The following is a 20444-nucleotide window of genomic DNA, read 5'->3' as shown; positions in this document are numbered from 1 at the left end:
TCTTGCATCTATGTGTACTTGCCTCAAGATGTTCTTATGGAGGACTTCCAGTTCGAGGCTGGCGGAGAAAAATTTTAATGTACCTATTTATAGAGCAGCCCTAAAAGGCTGCTCCAGTGTCTCTTTTACGCGAAGCGGCGCCTCAGAGCTTCCTCCAGAGCTGCTGTAGGTGTTGTCATGGCGCCGCCTGTCATAAGTACGGGGTGAGCAATGGCCGGCTTCTTTACCCAAAATGCACACGCAGCTGGAACCGCTCTGGGAAACGCAGAGTGGTTCCAGCTGAGTGTGGGATCATGGGTAAAGAAGTCGGCCATTGCTCATTGTCACAGTTTATGTTTCAGTCTCACCTGTGAGTTCTTGATTCTGGATATTGCAAATCATTAGTGAAAATGTTCACCGGGATGGTCGCCGCCACCTGCCACTGCACCTTCGGGGCCCAGACTTGTCGCTCCGCTCCCTTGTCCTTCTCTATCTCCCGGCCACGGTGAGTCAGGATCACAAAGCCCACGCCGATCATTCTACAGCAGATCAGCAAGAACAGTCGACCCCTGCCTGACAGTGTCTTCCTCCGCTTGCTCCTGGGCACCTTTGCCTTCCGGATGTATTTTCTGGCCTTCGGCTGCTCCTCTGCAATCATTGATGTGGCCTCATTCTTCTTATGGTGATCGCCTGAAGCCCCGACGTATGGCTCCAGAGCCCATGGCCTGTGGGCCAGCTTCATCCCCAGAGCCGCTACAAGTGGACGATGGTGCTGGGCTGGCGGGGATCAAACTACTTCTGCTGATCTGCTGTGGAATGATCGTCGTGGGCTTCATGATCCTGACCCGCCCCGGCCGGGAGACTGAGAAGGACGAGGGAGGGGAGGGGCAAGTCTGGGGCCACTTAGGTGCGGCGGCGGCCACACAGATGTTTACTATTCCGTGTTACTCTGACATAATATGTTTACTAAACAGTCCTGGGTCGTGGGCTGATGGCGTCGATGCGATGCCATCAGCCCACCCCTAGCCAGCCGCTTGCAGTAGCTGGAGATTTATGGAGCGAGGTGGTGTGCTCTGCTCCACCTCTGACACGAGGATCAGAGTTGGCGCTTTGGAGCAGCTCATTGACCATTTACAAAGGTAAGATTTGTGACACAAGGATGGAGAATCTCTGCCTTTACGTTCAGATTTTTTTTCTTTATAAAAGGGCCTGAAAAGTCTTTTAAATGTCCCTGTTGTACTGGTTAGCACCACCACCTCCGGCAATGCATTCCAGGCACCCACTATTCTGTGCTTTTAAAAAATTACATTCTGACATTAGGGTCAACTTTTATTCCCTCACCTTATACAAATATTCTCAGGTATTTGCTTTTGTCACCCCAGGAAAATGTTCTGTTTTACCACCCTATCTATGCCACTCAGTCTCACCACTATTAAGTCACCTAAAATGCTGTGAGCCTCCAGCTCAATGACCATATTCTCATCAAGACTTGCCACCACAAAGATTGTATATGTATACATGACCAAACAGCATGAAAAAAAGTTCCAACCGTATCACCACATCTAAAACACAAATCTGATTCATATTTTTTAAATTTTTCAGGTGTCAAATATAATTGATGTAAAAAATTGTAATTAATCATTGCATAACATGCATTTATCAATCTAGTTACATTATCATAACAGATATCTAGCCAATCCTCTTCAGAAAAAGTAAAACCAATATCCGCTTCCCATTTAATTCTAGATCTATCCCAACCCTTTTTATCCATACCATCCTGTAATATTTGATACATGAATGAAATATAACCCTTCTCTGGTACCTTCATAAGAGAAGTCTCAAATTTAGTCATTTTAGGTAAAATCATATCTCTACCAAACATACATTTTACCAAAGATCGAATTTGATAATAAAGAAATAAAGAATTCTTATCAATACCAAAATCTTACCTCATCTGATTAAAAGATAAAAACTTACCCTCTTTTGAATTCTAAAATTCAATTGTTTTTTGAATACCTGTATAAGATTAAAATACCTTTAGATCCGACAGTATTTTTGTTGGGTAGTTTGCAACCTCTGAAAGGCTTGGGATTAGATAAGTTTCAACTTGCTTTTGTATATTTAGCTTTATCCGTAGTGAAAAAATGTATTGCTAGTACGTGGAAAGATACGAACATGATTGATATTAATAGATGGCATAATGAGATGAAATATTGTTCAATAATGGAAAAAGTTACGTATGTTTTGCATCAATTATAATTTTTTTATTAATAAGTGGCTATTATACTCGGAATATTTACATTTCAATTTATATTGATTAGATTTTAATATGTATATTTAACTCTTTTTTTAAAATATTTTTTCTTTTTTTATGGCTCTCTTAGGATAGTTGGCTGAAGGGGGGGATCTTTTTTCTCTTTTATATATATAAAAAAAGTTCATGTTCATGTTTAATTGCTGTATATGTCATATTATTTGTTTTTTGAACTAATAAATAAAGTTTTTAAAAAAAAGACTTGCCACCACACTAGAGCAGCATTTACAATATAGTATACAGTATTAGTTATCTTCTTTACACAGAACACTGTGTAGGTCGTTCGTCGCTACTCTAGAACAATCTAATTTTTCCCATCCTCACATCCATAACCCTCAGTTTTTCATGTCGCCATATGCCGGTTTAAGAGTCTTTTAAATATCCCTGTTGTACCAGCCTCCACCACTTTCCCTGGCAATGCATTCCAGGCACCCACTAATCTCTAAAGAAATTTAACCCAGATGTCTCCTCTGAACTTTCCTCCCCTCACATTCTAATGATGTATGCATTCTGTACACATATGCGTGATTGCTAAAGGTGGCGAACTTTAACCCCCCCCACCCCTTTCGTTTCTGATACCCTCTCTACCTACCTTCCTCTAGCTCCCACCTACTTCTCTTCTTTCCCTGGTCTACTGTCCACTCCTATCGAAATACATCTTTTTTTCCCCTCTGGTTCTTCCTCTTAACACCTTGCTTCTTACATTATTCCAATTTCTTTCCCCACCCACTTTCTTCCCCCTCTCACCTGCCAGCTTGAACTCCTTCCCCCTTCCCCTCTCTTTATTCAGGCTTTTGCCCTCAGCATTCCCTGACCTAATGAAGGATTTCCGGCCCAAAACGTTGTCTGTCCTTTGCCTCCAGCAATTTGTGTGTGGCTCTTGATTACTAAAGATCGCTCATTACAGCTAGACTTGAAGTTAAATGGTTCCAGTTTCAATGAAAAACTGAGCATTATGACCACATTGTTCTTGATCTCGTGTTGACTTGCAGTATCAAAAATTAATATTGCTTCTGTTCTGCTAACATCACCATATTATATCACTATCAAGTTCAAAGAGCTGGATTTGGGAAGGGATACTATTTCAGAAGGAGCATGTAAAGGGTGGGAGCCTGAGGGGAGGAGGGTGTTGGGGTTGGAAGAGCTGGTTCGGAATTTGCATGCACCCTTTTTGACTATAAATTTTTGGCTTTGCATTAGTAAATGCAATGTTCTCAATTTTCCCTGCAATCAGATTGATGCAACATTTTCTTTTAAATAATCTGTGTATTCTTCTCTCAGGCCTTGGATATTGTCTCTGGTTTTCTGAAAAATATCAGTTTGTGCAAGTTTTTGATCGTCCATACTAAAACCTATGATCTTGCATAGCTAGAGTGCTACTTTGTGTACTAATCCTGAGAAGAGGTTTTTTGAACATGGAGAAGTTAAGGGTCCTACATGAATGTTTTAACTGCAGTCATTCTGTTTTTCTGTCACCTTTTTAAAAAAAATCGACTTTGGTCTGCACCCTGCCTCAATCATTCACTAAGATCCCACCATCACCATGAGCATGTGGTGATACTGATATGTCCTGCAATACTAATCCAAGACACAGCACATGAACATTTAAAAAAAAACACCTCTGGGTGCTGATTTTTTAAGGCAAAGAAGTTAGAATGTGGAACAGTACAGCACAGAAGCAGGCCCTTTGGCCCATGATATCTGCACCAAATGTGATGCCAAATTAAACTAAAACTCATCTGCTTCCCCATTTCTATAATGAGGTTTAACATGATCTATTCTCGAAGTTGAGGTGGAAAAGTTAAACATATTAGAATTAAATCACAGTCCATAGGCTATTTTTTAAAGGCCTCAAGACACCCATTATCTTAACAAGCATGTTTACCATTCCAATCCCTTACAAAGTAAACCTAGTAGATTTTGAATTTGATTGGTACATTTAATTCCATCTTTGGTCTAGTTTGCATCAGCCAATCCCTAATTTGACTTTCGTCAGAATCTGGGGAGAAAGCTTGGTTGCAAAGTTATGTTTATTGCCCATTTTGGTATAGGGTTGTGCAGTCAGGGAGGTGTGGTATCTCTGAATGGTCAGAGGGTCATTCCTAACCAATTGTCAATTTTTAAGCCATGAAATGGGCAGAATTTTAAGCTGGCTGCTCTGTTGCACTATTTTACACTTTGTCGCTGGATGTTTTCTATATTCATATATAATGGCTTTTCTCCCAGTTTTACCTCTTCACAGGGTCTTGCCTACATGACCATCTGCTGCAGCTATTATCCCACGACGATGGCGTTTTGTTTCCTAGAGGAACTCTGCATGGAATTTGTTTCTTCAATTGAGATTGCTAAAGTCCCGCTGATATCAAGACCGTACGCTTTTCTTGAATTTGGTAAGTTTTGCTGACAACCTATTTGCTGTTTCTCGGTCTCTACTTTAACTTCTGTCAGTTACGTGTCCATCAACCTTCCTTTAAATTGTCTGCCATGCACTTTCGTTTGTTTTTGACTGTAGGTTGTGATAAACATTCTGGTACTTTCATCATGTCAACGAGTTGCAGAAAACAATCTGCTGGAGGAACTTTGTGGGTCGAATAGCATCAGTGGGAGACCCAGAATGGTTCATGAAACCCCTCATCAGGACTTCATCCAGAAGGTGAATGCATTGTTGACATTCATATCTCGAGGAATAGGATATAAGAGCAGGAATGTGATGTTGAGGCTTTATAAAGCACTGGTGAGACCTGGGTACAGTTTTGGGCTCCTTATTTAAGAAAGGATGTACTGGCATTGGGGAGGGTTCAAAGAAGATCTATAAGAATGGTTCCTGGAATGAAGGTATTAGCATGAGAGAAATGTTTGACTCCTTGGAATTTGGAAGAATAAGAGGGACCTCGTAGAGCATTTTGAATGTTGAAAGGCCTGAACTGAGTAGATGTGGCAAATTTCTTTCCTATGGTAAGAGAGTCTAGGACAGGTGTACCTCCAGGCATGGAATCCTGGTGCTGGACATAGGTGGGGTGGTTTGCTGGACTGGGGTTGGGGGAGGAGCTGGTGGCGGTCCTGGATAGATTGGCCTGACGTCTGGTTTTAGGCCAGACAGTCTGACTTTTGAGCCCTCTGTTCTCGTACACCCTCAAATGGAGGACAAATTAAGGGGAAAAAAGGGCACTTACCTGTTAAATGTGGTGTCCTGGGGTTAGCAGGCCGTGCGCAACCATGATTTTTCTCATGCACATACACGAGTGCCAACAAGCTCATGCGTCATGAGGAGGAAGCGTGACAGCAGTGCATGAAGGTTCATGGCAGGTAAGCCTCCCCTCCCTCCCCCTGTGCTGGAAGGGAGGGGGGTGTGGAGGCAATGCTGGACAGGGGTGGGTGGGTGGTGGAGGTGATATTTTAAATTGATCCTACCATGTTATCACCAACCCCCCCCACCCATCCCAGTATCATGGACCCTTTTTCGGACCGCTGGCCTTTATCGACCCCCTGGAAGGTACCTGGGGGTCGATATCAACCACTTTGAAGACCTCTAGTCTAGGACAAGAGGGGACAACTTGAGGATTGAAGGGAATCCATTTAAAGAGATGCAGAGGAATTTGTTGTCAGAGTGTCATGAACCTCTTGAATTCGCTACCATGGATTGCTGTGGAGGCCAGGTAATTGGGTGTATTTAAGGCAGAGATTGATGGGTTGTTGAATAGTTAGAATATCAAAGTTTATGAAGAGGAGGCAGGGAGTGGGACAATGGATCAACTCATGATGGAATGGTGAAGTGGACGACGAGCCAAATGTTCTACTTCTGCTCCTATACCCTATGGCCTTGTGGTTCTAGCCCAAATTGTTAACTATTCTTCTCTCACAGATAGTTATCGATCCATGGAGTTCCTCCAGCAGATTGGTTTTCTTTCTACAGCTAACCGCACCTGCAGTCTCCATGAGTCAAAGTTTTCAATTCAGTTATCATGCAAAAATATTTTTTCTGGTATGTCTCTGTGATAGTACAGATTCTATCACCAATGTGTATATGTACAGATGGTAGTGTAGGATGACTGTGATTGGCTGAGAGCGTAGCCACGCCTATTGGCGGGTCTTAAAGGATTGCTCCTAACCAGACCAGGTCACTCTGGACTGGTCGACCTACTTGTGATATGCTCCAGTCTTCTAGTTAATAAAAGCCTTGGTTTGGATCAACAAGCCTTCGATTCTTTCGACGCGCTCTAGAGTCTCGGACTTCAAACGATCTTGCAGGAAACCTTTAACAGTGCAATAATATGGGATAATTCACTTACAAATACAAAGCTATTTCAGTTTGTGATTGTTGATTGCTTTAAGATAAATGGGCAGCATTGTGGCAAGGTAAACTACACAGTCTGGGCACCCTCCATCTGGACTGCATTAACATTGATTTTTCCAGTTTCTGTTAACTCCCCACCTTTTATCCGTATTTCTCCATTCCTTTGGCTCTCTCTCTGTTCCTTTTCCTCCAGCTATGCATACACAGAGCCACAACCCCCCCCCCCCCCCGATCAATTCTCATCTTTCCTCTCCTGTCCATGTCCAATTGACACCTTTTGTTTGTTGGTCTGTGCTCTTCTCCCTGCCCTTTCTTTCCTTTTCCCCAGCCTTTTAATTTGGATGCCTGCCTGGTTTTTACTCATACCTTGAAGAAGGGCTCAGGACAAAACGTCAGTTTTATATTTATATATTGTCTCCACTCCATCCTCAACATTCATTGGAGCGACTTCATCACCAACATCAAAGTACTCGAGATGGGAGAGGCCAACAGCATCGAATCCACGCTGCTGAAGATCCAACTGCGCTGGGTAGGTCACGACTCCAGAATGGAGGACCATCGCCTTCCCAAGATCGTGTTATATGGCAAGCTCTCCCCTGGCCACCGAGACAGAGGTGCACCAAAGGAAAGGTACAAGGACTGCCTAAAGAAATCTCTTGGTGCCTGCCACATTGACCACCGCCAGTGGGCTGATATCACCTCAAACCGTGCATCTTGGCACCTCACAGTTTGGCGGGCAGCAACCTCCTTGGAAGAAGACCCCAAAGCCCACCTCACTGACAAAAGACAAAGGAGGAAAAACCCAACACCCAACCCCAACCAACCAATTTTCCCTTGCAACCACTGCAACCGTGTCTGCCTGTCCCGCATCGGACTTGTCAGCCACAAACGAGCCTGCAGCTGACGTGGACATTACCCCTCCATAAATCTTCATCCGCAAAGCCAAGCCAAATATAATATATATATATTTTTTTTTACCTCCAATGGACGCTGCAAGACCCACCGAGTTCCTCTGGCATTTTCAGAGTGAAGTATGCAGATGGTAGGGGAAAATTATCAGCTCATGAGAGAGAGAATAATTACCAGGAAATCAACTGGCGAATGAGAATAATGAGCTGAGTAGATGTCTTCTATGTCCCAAGGAAATATGATAAGCTCCCTTTACTTGGACAGCTCGGTTGTGACTTCCCTGCCACAGTATCAGCTTTATGAAATGGACGAGTACTCATTTTGGATTGAAGGCATTCAACTCTATGGATTTAAAAAAATATATATTTTATTTCCAAATTTTAAACCACAATAATAATTGCATTAGATGCAATTCAAAAGTTATTACAAAAAGTTAATCATGTGGTATATAAACCTTCCCCACCACCTTCCCCACCCTTTCCACCCTCCCACCTCCCTTCCCCCCAAAAAAACCCTGTAAAGAAAAGAGAAAGAGAAGGACTGGAGAACGCCAAGAGGATAGAGCATTGTATTATAAAGTCTAATATTGGAGGTTGCCAAGAGATGAGGTCTTCAGAGTCTATTAAATATACAAACCCACTTTTTGTAAATATGGGCACCATATTTTCCAAAAATACATATTTGTTTCATAAGCTGTAAGTTATTTTCTCAAGCTACAAAGATCTGCATGCCATATTTCCAGACCTAAATCTGTATCTTGACTTCCGTGATATTGCTATACATTTCATAGAAACTGCTGAAGCAATTAACACAAATTCATTTTGATACATAGTTAATTTTAATTTAGGTCTTGTATCCTTAATATTACTCAATAAAAATACCATCAGATCCTGTGGGAACTTGACCCCCATAATCCATTCCAAAAAGTTACCGACATCCAAACAAAAATATTTAACTTTAGGACACTGCCAAGCAGTATGCAAAAAAAAAAACAACCCAGTCTCATGTCCATACCCAAAACATAACATTTGATTTAGCAGGGTTCATCTATTTAGTTTCTGTGAGTCAAATATAACTGATGCAGAAAATTATATTGAACTAACCTGTTCCTAACGTTTATAATTTTTGTTATTATTCTTAAATAGTTCCATCCAATCTTTCTCATTTACTTGTCTGTTTAAATCCACTTCCCATCTTAATCTCGATTTATGCACCCCTATTTTGGGGGCTTTCCTTGTAAATAAATTATTACAGAAATAAATTTACTTACATTGCTATTACAAATTAATAATTCCAACTCACTCCAGCTAGGTATCATCAAACTCGGACCTATTTTATCCATTAAAAATGCCTTAACTTGGTAATAACAAAGTAAAATATTATTAGGCACATTAAATTTATTCTTCATTTGTTCAAATGTTATAAATCTTACAGCTTCAAAGCAAACCTCTATCCTCTCAAAACCCATCTGCATCATCAAGAATTGATTATCCATAGAAAATGGAATGTCTGTTTTGACAAAGGGGGATTTTTGTGATACTGAACCTTTCATACCTTTCACAATTACCGTAAATATTTGTGTATAATGCGTTCCGTGTATAATGCGACCCCCATTTTTGAGGGGAAAAAGGAAGAATTTTTTTTACCCTGTGTATATGACCCCTCCCCTATTTTTGAGGGAAAAAAGGGGAATTTTTCCACATTATACACGAATATTTACGGTAATCTTATTCCATAATTCAATCGAATGTTTCAAAATAGGTGTTTCCCTACTTCCTACCAACAATTTAGAATTCCATCTTTTAATAAAATCCTGTAAGTTTGTTTCTCTTATTTCACTAACTTCCATATTAATCCAAGCAGGAATTTTATCTAAACAATACATTAATAAATCTCAATTAAGCAGCTTTAAAGTAATTCTTAAATAACTCAATGGATTTGAATGTCTCTGGAGAAGTAGCTAGTTTTGCAGCAAATGTGGTTTTCCATCAGCTTGAGCAATGTTCAATGTTCTGCAGATATCTGAAGATGTCGATGCAATCATGAAGAAGACTTGCCAGTGGCTATACTTTGTTAGGAATTTGCAGAGATTTGGTATGTCACCAAAGACTTGCAAATTTCTACAGGTGTATCATGGAGAACATTCCGACGTCACTGTCTGGTATGGAGGTGCCAACACACAGGGTGGGAAGAGGCTACAGAGAGTTGTGAACTGGCCAGCACCATGATGGACATCTTTGAGGTGGTGTCCCAAGAAAGCAGACTCCATCATCAAGGATCCTCACCACCCAGGCCATGCCCTCTTCTCACTTCTACTATCAGGAAGGAGGTACAGGGCCAAACAGTACCAAAAACAACTTCTTTCCTGACAGCATCAGATTTCTGAAGGGACAATGAATCATAGACACTAGCTTATTTTTTTCTTTTCATCGCTAATTAATTTTTAAAAAATGTACTTTATAGCAACTTTTGCACCCTATAAATTTTGCTGAAAAACAACCAATTTATTTACACATGTTCATGCCAATAAATTCTGATCTAATGGTTTTGTTGCTTCCAGGAGGGAGTCAGCAGTTTAGGCTAACCTATCTGAAATGTTTCATTTGGTGAAACCTCTGATACCAATTGTGTTTAATAGAACACAATAAGCCTCCTCTCTGAGTAGGATGTATGAATTCTATTGCCTTGCCTTGTTTGTATTGTATATGTAGGGAATTATTTTACTTGGCTGTTTATTCTCATTCATTGTCATGCTATTTAATAGGTTTAAGATGGGAACATTTTGTTTCATTGCAGACAGTGTGATACAGAAGATAAAATGGCATTATAACTATTCAAACCGTCCATCATTAAAGATCAGTGTGACAAAAATCCAGAGGGAGCTAAAGGTGGTGCCACCCCGCCAGGTGAATCTGGATGATATTCTGGTTGCCAATGGGACACCGAATGGACACCTGCATTTGTACTCTGGCTCTGGTAAGCTGAGATCGGAGACTGCCTCATTGAATTGATTTATTTTCAAAAGATGGTACTCATTTGCAGTACGTGAAAGTGCTGGAGTTCGAGCCTGAGCCTTTCTTCAGGAATGTCAAAAATCAGGCAGATGCCTGAATGAAAGGGTTAGGGGGTGTGTGAAAGGGAAGGGGGAGCACAAGTTAACGGGTAAGAGGTAATAAACAGATGGATGCAGGTGGGAGGCTAGATTTCTTGTTTACTTATCATCTTCATTTAATGACACAAATTACTTTGAGTGAGATTAATCTGATGTTTGCTGTAGGGTTGAATTCAGTCTGCATACATGTGACGTCAATGAGAAATCCCAATTAAAGCGTGAACTTTATGGTCATGACTCATTTGCTTATTTGTATGCAGAGGAGGATCCATGCAGACTCTGAGTAGAGCAATCCCATCACTCTCATCCCCCCCCCCCCCCCCATTTCCCTGTACCCAAGCTAAAAGCTAATCTGCGGAATTCTATTGCGTTTCATTTATCATCTCCATGGATGTGTACTGGACATGGGTGACAGGCATATCAGTTCAGCATTAACTGTGTTATCCAGTCAGTGGTCCAGGATGTTGGAGTTTCTATGCAGTGCAGTGGAGTGTGGTGTGATGACTCAGGTCTGTGATCCTCACAGCCTTAGAGTTATACAGTACAGAACCAGACCCTTCAGCCCAACTTCCCCATCTAATCCTATTTGTTTGCATTTAGTCCACATTACAGGACAGTACCCCGTATGCGAAACGCTTTGGATCAGACATTTTTTGGTCATCAGGTTTTCTCGGTTTTTGGAACAATGGAACTAAGCATCACAGTAGCATCAGCAGAAAACCTGTATCAGCGGTTAAACAACCACAACAAACAACGGCCGGCTTTTGAATGCTGACATGTCGCCACAAGTGGAAAATTCACATGAAATAATGTTTAATACTGTACTTTTTTTTAAAAAAACTTTATTTAAGATTTTTATAACATGAATAAAATAGAAAGTTACAGTAAAAAGTTTAAACATAAGATAATAAAAATTACAATACTACATCAGCAGACTAAATAAACAAACCCCCCCCCAAATTAGTACACAACATTAATAACCTAGCTTAAAGATAGTCCAACCCCCCCAAAATAAAGAGTGAAAGAGTGAAGAGTTAATAAAATGAACTATAATTATATATAAAAAAAACCCCTTACACAAAAAAAGGTAAAACATAACAAATAAAGATACTAAAATCAAAAAAAAGAAAAAAAATTATCAATACTAAAATATCAAACTTAAAAACATATTTAAATCAAACTTAAATGCATATATTTAGCAAATGGAGTCCACTTCAACCTATAAAAAGACATTCTATCCTGAATTGAAAAAGATATCACAGAACTTCATCTCCAAATACCACTTATCTAAAGTTAATATATTTCTATCTTTCCAAGTAAGTGCTATACATTTCTTGGCCACAGCTAAAGCTAAATAGATAAAAGAAATCTAATAATCTTGTAGGTCCAAATCAATTAATGATTGCATATTCCCTAATAAAAAAATACCAGGATCTAATACAAGACAAATATATAAACTATTAAATATAGATTGAATACCCTTCCAAAACTGTTGCAATCGATCACAAAACCAAACAGTATGCAAAAAAGTATTAGCCGTCTGGTCACAACGAAAACAGCAATCTGACTGACTAAGACCAAACTTTTTTAGTTTCTCCAGTGTTAAATATAACTGATGTATAAAATTGTAATTAATCATCGCTAATCTAGCATTAACCAATTTCCTAATACTATTCTGACAAATTTCCATCCAAGCTTCTTCAGCTATTATAAAACCTAAATCTTTTTCCCATTTCAACTTATCCTTATCCCAATCTTTTTTACTATCAATTTCTTGTAAAATACAATACAAATCAGATATATATCCCTTTTGTGGTATTGAAAGTACATATTCCTCAAAATTAGAATCAGGCAATAAAATCATATGTCGACCACATATCTGTTTTACAAAAGATCTTAATTGATAATACACAAATACAGAGTTTCCACTAATACCGAAGTTCCTTTGTAATTCATCAAAAGAACAAAAACATCCCTCAGAAAAACAATCGGATAACTTTTTTATTCCCTTCCTTTCCCTCTGTTTCAAAGTAATATTGGAGACTGTAAAAGGAACAAGTTGATTGTTAGAAAATGGCAATCGTCCAGACCATTTATTTTTGAGCCCCAATTTATTAAGTTTACTTGTCCATAAGTTTAATAAATGCTTCAATATTGGGACATCATAAGTTCGTAATAAATTTTTATTCCATTGAAACAAAAACTCATGAGAAAATTTTTCTGAAATAACCACCATTTCTATCTTTGCCCAACTGGGCGGATCATCCATATTCATTAATGCACTAAGAAATTTAAATTGAGCTACTTCATAAAAATGTTGAAAATTCGGTAATCTTAAACCTTCAAATTGAAAATCCCACATCAGCTTTCTCATCGCTACCCTTGGAAATTTTCCCTTCCATAAAAAGTCTCTAATTGCTTTATATGAATCCTTAAAAAAACTTTTATTTTAAAAAAAAAACAAGGAATTGATTGAAACAAATATTGTATTCGGGGAAAAATATTCATTTTTATAATATTAATCCTCCCTAATAGACCCAAAGGCAAATCCTTCCACTTAATCAAATCTAATTTAATCCTTTTTATTAAAGGAAGATAATTAATTGAATATAAATCTTGAAATTCCATATAACATTAATTCCTAAATATTTAATTTGTGTGGTCCACTTCAAATTTGTAATACTTTTATACATTGAATAATCATTTTTACAAATTGTTAAAATTTCACTTTTAGTCCAATTTACTTTACAACCAGATAATTGACCATAAATTTCTAAACATTCTTGAATTGCTGGTAAAGAAATACCCGGATCCACCAAATATAATAAAACATCATCAGCAAATAAATTAATCTTATATTCCTCGTTCAAAACTCTCATGCCTTTAACATTTTCATTTTGACGTATTAATTGTGCCAAAGGCTCAATAACTATAGCAAATAAAGCAGGTGACAATGGGCATCCTTGTCTAGTAGACCTTGTTAAATTAAAAGAATCTGAAATCTGCCCATTGACAGCAATTCTGTCCTTCGAACTATTATATAAAGCCTTTATCAATCCAATAAATGAAGAACCAAAACAAAATTTCTCAAGTACTTTAAACAAAAACTTCCATTCCACTCTATCTAGCGTGGAATCTAGCGAAACCAATATTGGATAATTCATCTGAGATTTAGATTTATTTATCAAAGTTATTAAACGCAAAATATTATCTGACGCATATCTATTTTTTATAAATCCCGTTTGATCACTATGTATTATTTTAGGCAAATATTGAGCTAATCGATTAGCCATAGCTTTTGCTACATTTTTATAATCTACATTTAACAGCGATATTGGTCTATAAGAAGAAACCTGTAAAGGATCTTTATCTTTTTTTGGTATAACTGTAATTATTGCATTGGAACAAGACTCGGGTAATCGAAAAGTATCATAAATTTGTTGTAGAACATCCTTATATATAGGAAATATATCAGCATAAGAAGTTTTATAAAACTCTATAGAAAATCCATCTTCACCAGGTGCCTTTCCATTTGGCATATCTCTTATCGCCGTTTCTATTTCCTTTTCTGTAAAGGATTTATCTAACTCCTGTCTATCTTCTTGATTCAATTTTGGCAATTTAATATTTATCAAAAAAGAATCTATAGCATCCTCAGTTACATCTTTATATTCCGAAGTATATAATTTTTTATAAAAATTACAAAATTCCTCATTAATTTCCTTTTGACTAAAAGTAATACCCGATTTCTTTCTAATTACTGGTATAATTCTAGATAATTGTTCCTTTTATAACTGCCATGACAAAACTTTGAGCTTTCTCACCCCATTCATAAAATTTATGTTTAGTTCGATTCATTAAACATTCAAACTGATAAGTTTGTAATTCATTATATTTAAATTTTAAATTGGTTAATTGATTCTTTTGCGTTTCAGTTGCATTTTTTTGAAATTATTTTTCAGTAACAGTTATCTTTTTCTCTAAATCTTTAATCTCTTTAATTCTCTCTTTCTTTACTTTAGAAGCATAACTAATAATTTGACCTCGTAAAAAAGCTTTCATTGCATCCCATAAAACAAAATGACTAGAAACAGAATTAATATTATTACTAATAAAAACCTCAATTTGTTGTTTTAAATAACTAATAAATACCGGTTTTTGCAATAACATAGTGTTGAATCTCCATCTTGGAGCTCTCTGAACATCCTGTGAACTCTGATATTCTAATAATAATAATGAATGGTCTGAAACCAGTCTTGCCTTATAATCCACAGATGCAACCCTATCCTGCAAATGTGTTGAAGTTAAAAAAAAAAAATCAATTCTAGAAAAAGAATTATGTCGTGACGAATAAAAAGAAAAATCTTTCTCTGTAGGATTAAATCTTCGCTAAATATCAAATCTGACATCATATTAGTTACTTGAGCTGCCATCTTCGATTTCTTAATTACTCTTGGATACTTGTCCAATAAAGGCTCCAATACCACATTCAAATCTCCCCCAGTCATCACATTAGAATTTGATTGTCCAAGTAATAAAGACATATCGACAACAAAAGCTGTATCCTCAACATTCGGAGCATAAACATCAAGCAAAGTCCAAGCTTCATTAAAAATTGTACAGTTCAATTTTAATAATCTTCCGCCATTTTTCTCTTCATTTTGTAACTGAAATGGTAAATTCTTGTGCACCAAAATTGCCACTCCTTTTGCTTTTGAATTAAATGAAGAATAAAAAAACTTGTCCAACCCATTCACGATTGAGTTTCAAATGTTCCTTATCTGTCAAATGAGTTTCCTGTAAAAAAGCCACATCAACTTTTATTTTTTTTTAAGTAAGCAAGTACTTTCTTATGCTTAATGGGATTATTTAAACCCTGGACATTAAAAGAAGCAAACTTCAATTTAGACATTCCTTACAACAACTCAACACAAGAAAAAAAAGAAAAGAAAGAAAAAGGAGAAAAAAAAACCCAAAAGAAAAAAAACCCTTTCTCTTATTCCCTCTTAAAACTACAATCAAAAACAAATAAAAAAAGAGAAAAAAAAATTAAAAAAAAAGTAATAAAAAAAAACTTCACTCCTTAACCCAAAAATTAAGAAAAAAAAAACAGGCAGGAGGTTACTACTACCCCCTCCTGTTTAAACCGCACAATGCGGTAACTCCCACAAAATACTGGGTGTGAGATGACTCACATGTAGCTGACGACTTCTGGAAAATAGTGCCCACCCAGTTCCCTCTCCCAACTCCCATTTCATATTAAACTATCATCAATGATTAAGATCTTCCAAAAAAAAATGTATTTTTTTTTAAATCAATTTTATCACTTTGACCACCATTGTTTCCATTTCTTCTTGGAATCTGATTCCCATCTTGTATCACCACTCTCTTTGGAGACCGAGGAGGACTACGTCGATCTTGAAATTGTGTGATCGGTAAAGATTGAGCAAAGTCCATAGCTTCTTTAGGATTATCAAAAAACTTTGGCTGATATCCATCCTGAAAAATCTTCAAAACCGCAGGGTACCTAAAAGTTGTCTTGTATCCTTTTTTCCACAACAACTCTTTCACAGAATTAAATTCACGTCGTTGAAACATAATTTCTTGACTCAGATTTAATACTGTACTTATCAAAGAATTTGATCTCTGCTGAAAAAAGAAGGTAAATACATCACGAAACATGTCTCTGGCCCTAACACTTCCCTACTGCCGCTGCTGCCCGGGAGCCCAAGGCGACTTCTTTGATGCAGACGACACCGCACCTGATGTTGAGAATGGAGTCGCCATTGCTGACTGGCTGTAGCCGATGCTGAAGACTTGGATCCAGCTCTATGGGTATCTTCCTGGTCAGAAACAAAGATTTAATTTTGTACCACAGAACTTTCTTGTTACCAACTGGCGCCAACAGAGCATCAGAGCCCCTCGTGGGCAAGTCAGATGGTGAATATTTTTCAACTTCTGACATCATGTTGGTGCTTTAAAAAAAATTGTTTTGGGATCTTTTTGGTTTTCAGAACTTCGGATATGGGGTACTTGACCTGTCCTAAATTTTTCCTGTCTGTGTACCTGTCCAAGTGTCTTTTAAATGTTATTATTGTACTTCCCTCTGCCAGCACATTCCATTGGCCCATCATTCTTGTGGACTCTTTGGAACACTAACTATGATGTGGTGGTTGGGTAACTTCCTGTAAACCTTTGGGGAACTGAAGAGAAAAGAGGCTATATGTGGGAAAGAAATAGTGGACGTGGGGAAAATAGCGTGGGAACAAAATGCACACACACAGATAATGAACTGTTACAGACAATGATCAAGGAAAAATCACTATAACGCCCCACCACTCGGTGACTCACTGCAGGCATGGCTCTATGCTACAAGGGATACGAATTAAATGCTTCTATCCCTTTTTACAGTGCACATCTTGCCAACAATTTCTCCAGCACCCTTCCACATTTCTAGGCCTGGAGTGAAGCAGGGTAGTCCCAAGCTGGCAAGGAGAGAGAACAAAGAACACATAGCACCTTTATAGTGCTAGAAGTTCCAGCCCAGGTCTTTAGCAGGGTTCAATGGCTCAGGGTTAGGAGGGTTAATCCAATTACAACAGCCAATGGCCCAAAGCCAACTACAGGCAGGCTGGAGAGTCCAGTCCAGGTATTACATGGGACAAACATCAAGATGTGTACTAATAGGAGGGGCAGAGCCAAACTTTGATTGGCAGCTGGTGTGTCCTCCGACTAGGTGGGGGACAGTGTTGTCACATGACACCCACAATCCTTCCCAATACATCTATCTGCTCTCCTTCAGAATCGAGTGAATAAAAACCAGATCTTGCATCCATGTTCCTGAATCTGTTATTCCTGCTTCTCTTGAATATATTGTAGAGCTCAGTGGACAGCTCAACACTTTAGAGTCATTGACTCATACAGCACGGAACAGGCCCTTGGGGCCCATTCTTGTCCATGCCAACTAAGTTGGTGTTAAGCAGGGAAGTCTGCAGGAACTAGGGTTGAATGCAATTCCCAAAAATTGCTGGAGAAGCTCAGCAGGTCATGCAGCATCTATAGGAAGTAAAGGGTAGAAAACATTTCTGGTTTGGGGCTTTCCGCAAAGATTGAGGAAAAAATAGACAGGCCTTCAGAATAAAGGGGAGGAGGAAGAGCACAGTCTAAGAGTGGATGTAGGTAGAAGAGAAAAAAAGCTGAGGTAACGGGGGAGAGGGTAGCAATTTTTTGTGCTTAGTTGGCCTTTGAGGTAATCTCATTTGCCTACATTTGAGTGAATGCAGCTGTCGTTGGTCTTAATTCCTATGTGCAGCGCTGCAGCGCACGACTAAGTTTGTTTGTTCAATTAGAGCATTGAAGTAGTGATCTAGGATCTCATTCCTGGCCCCCATTTCTCTCTTCAGTGTGCTTTCAAATCAGACACTTTATTTCACTCACTACCAAGGGTAGGTGTTTAATGATGAATTGGATGATGGGAATGGTTCACTTTCTTCAGGAGGGTGCTTTTGATCAATGTGTTTGGAGGTCATGTGATTAACCCAGAGGAGATTCCCCAAAAAAATGATTTGATGTCATTTCTATGTTGGGGAACATGAATAAAGTCAACCTGCGTTTATTCTGTTGTTGCTATTGGTCATCCACAGATGTAAATTGTCCATGGATGGTGTCAGAAATAAAACTTCTCACACATGAGTCTCTTTAAAACTGATGACACGACAAGCTTTATTTACAAGTCTGCAGAGTTGGACTCAACTGGTTTCTCACCAGTTAAGCCCCGATACATACAGTGCATTGATTTTTATACCTTTATTATTTGCCCTTCCCCTTCTTATTAATACTGTTTTAATTGGTTAGTATTACAAAAACATTCTAAGTATAACTGCATTATTAATTATCACGTTCGTTACGTACGCTGTGAACTCTACATTCACTGAATTCTGTTTCTCACACTTCTTATCAATCCTTTGTCTCCTGCATGTCTCTCACTATGACCATGAAAAGATAGGTTTAAAAAAACATATTCAGCAGCTCCTTCTGTCCTTGACTGCTAGTAAACTCTCTGTCCGTTCTGGCTTCCCTGTTTCTGATTAATCATCACATTTTAACTTAAGTCTTTTTAACCTAAATTCTCTATATCACAATCCACCCCTTTCTCTCTTTAAAATGTGTTGAATATATGTATAGATATGAATGGGGATTCTAAGCTAGGGAAGAGAAATGTTTTATCAGCGATTTTACGAATGGCTTTTCCATTATCATCAATCTGTAAGCAGCAGTTAGTCAAATTAAGTTTGCCACATACACCTCCTTCCGTGGCTAGGAGATAGTCTAGGGCTAGACGGTTCTGATATATAGCAGAGCGCATTTGACCTTGCTGGGATGCAAGTAATTGCAGGGCTATAGCTGTTTGATTTGTAACAATTTCAAGCACTGCTTGTAAGCGAATTATGCGATTTAACATATATATAGGAGTACGATAACCCCAAGATCCATCTTGAGCCCATGTAGCGGGACCATAATATTGAATTATGCGCTCTGGAGGCCAATCATCTCTCCATTCTCCCAAATGTACCGTGGTAGAGCGGGGTGCACGATGTAATGTATCAAAGATCTTCACGCCTAATTTATGACCGTGATCGTGGGGTAGAAGGAAAAATTCTGGGCGGATTATTCCTAGGAAACAAGTTCCACTCCACTGTGAGGGAAGACGAGTATAAGCTTTATTACCACATACCCAGAATAATCCATTTGGGGATACTCCATACCCCCTTTCCCAAACTCTTAAGAACAGGATTTGATTGGTATGGTCCTGTGATGGTGGAAGTGGTACAATTCCAAAACTGAATACTGCTATTAGACAGGGGTAGGCAATTAGTTTTAAAAACAGTAGATAAGAACCAAGTCTGAGGTTTAGGAAACCAAGTGAAAACACCAGGCGAAATGCGAATCCATACAGCCTTGCAGGGACTTTCTCCTACTGGGTATTTGCCGGCTCGTGAGAGACAATAAAAACCAGAGGGGACGTTAGAGAGAGACCAGGTTTCTCTTGATCTCGTTCGGTTAGTTGTCCAAATGCGGGAAATCATGGTCAATGAATTGAGAGGTTCTCCCCACCAAGGCCATTGTTCTGACATCCGTGGACCCCCGCAGACCCAACAATTGGTTACATTAAAAGTTCCTGCAATTTTAGTTGCTAGATCTACAAAAAGGTTATCTCCCCCAATTGCATTTCCGAAACTTACATGGTTATTTGGATGGACTCGAACTAAGTCCGGCTGTCTTAAAGGGACAGGCAATTTCAAGTGTGGAGTGTAACTTCTCATTGGAACAGTACGTTGGTGTATGCAAAACCAGAGTCCATCAGGGCATGGTGGGCTCGAGTCACCTTTCCAACCATTAAGAGGGAAAGGAGTGGTATTAGGAATCTGTATATAATAACCTATATTATTTCCTCCTTTTTTCACACAAGGGGTATATGGATGTTGGGTGGTATTTTCTGCCCAGCATTTCTCAGGAACTGAGGTATGGGAAATGAAATTACCTTCCTTTCTTCCCCAAATGTGGTCCTGAAACAGGACCACTGTATCTCTGCATTTCTTACATTTCACACCTGATAAAGACATAGGCAAACTAAGAAAAATCAAAGAACATAACAATAACATTGTGAATTAAGTCTTTTTGCGAAATCGTAAGGTAAGAGGTTTTTCTCCAGGAATACAAGTCCAATCTGAGTTCGTATCAGGGTCCTGTGGCGCCTCTACAGGTCCCTTAAATCTGGATGCGTGTGTCCACCCCTTCTCTCTTGTTCGTGCTGCAGCTTCTGTAGTTAAGAGAAC

General features: G+C 38.7%; 1 protein-coding gene across 11 annotated transcripts in view; it reads left to right on the top strand.

Annotated features, from left to right (window-relative positions):
• Nucleotides 1-20444, top strand: part of sec22c (SEC22 homolog C, vesicle trafficking protein) — a 75096-nt gene that overhangs the window by 19459 nt on the left and 35193 nt on the right. For all 11 annotated transcript variants that reach the window (XM_069912911.1, XM_069912903.1, XM_069912908.1 and 8 more), the window contains 2 exons: nt 4520-4683; nt 10293-10472. In XM_069912911.1, the coding sequence (XP_069769012.1) occupies nt 4520-4683; nt 10293-10472 (344 nt within the window). The remainder of the gene's footprint in view (nt 1-4519; nt 4684-10292; nt 10473-20444) is intronic.

The sequence above is a fragment of the Narcine bancroftii genome, unplaced genomic scaffold (assembly GCF_036971445.1).
Source record: "Narcine bancroftii isolate sNarBan1 unplaced genomic scaffold, sNarBan1.hap1 Scaffold_258, whole genome shotgun sequence".
NCBI lineage: Eukaryota > Metazoa > Chordata > Chondrichthyes > Torpediniformes > Narcinidae > Narcine > Narcine bancroftii.
The sequence above is the reverse complement of the archived record's forward strand: the minus strand, read 5'-3'. Positions and strand labels throughout refer to the sequence as shown.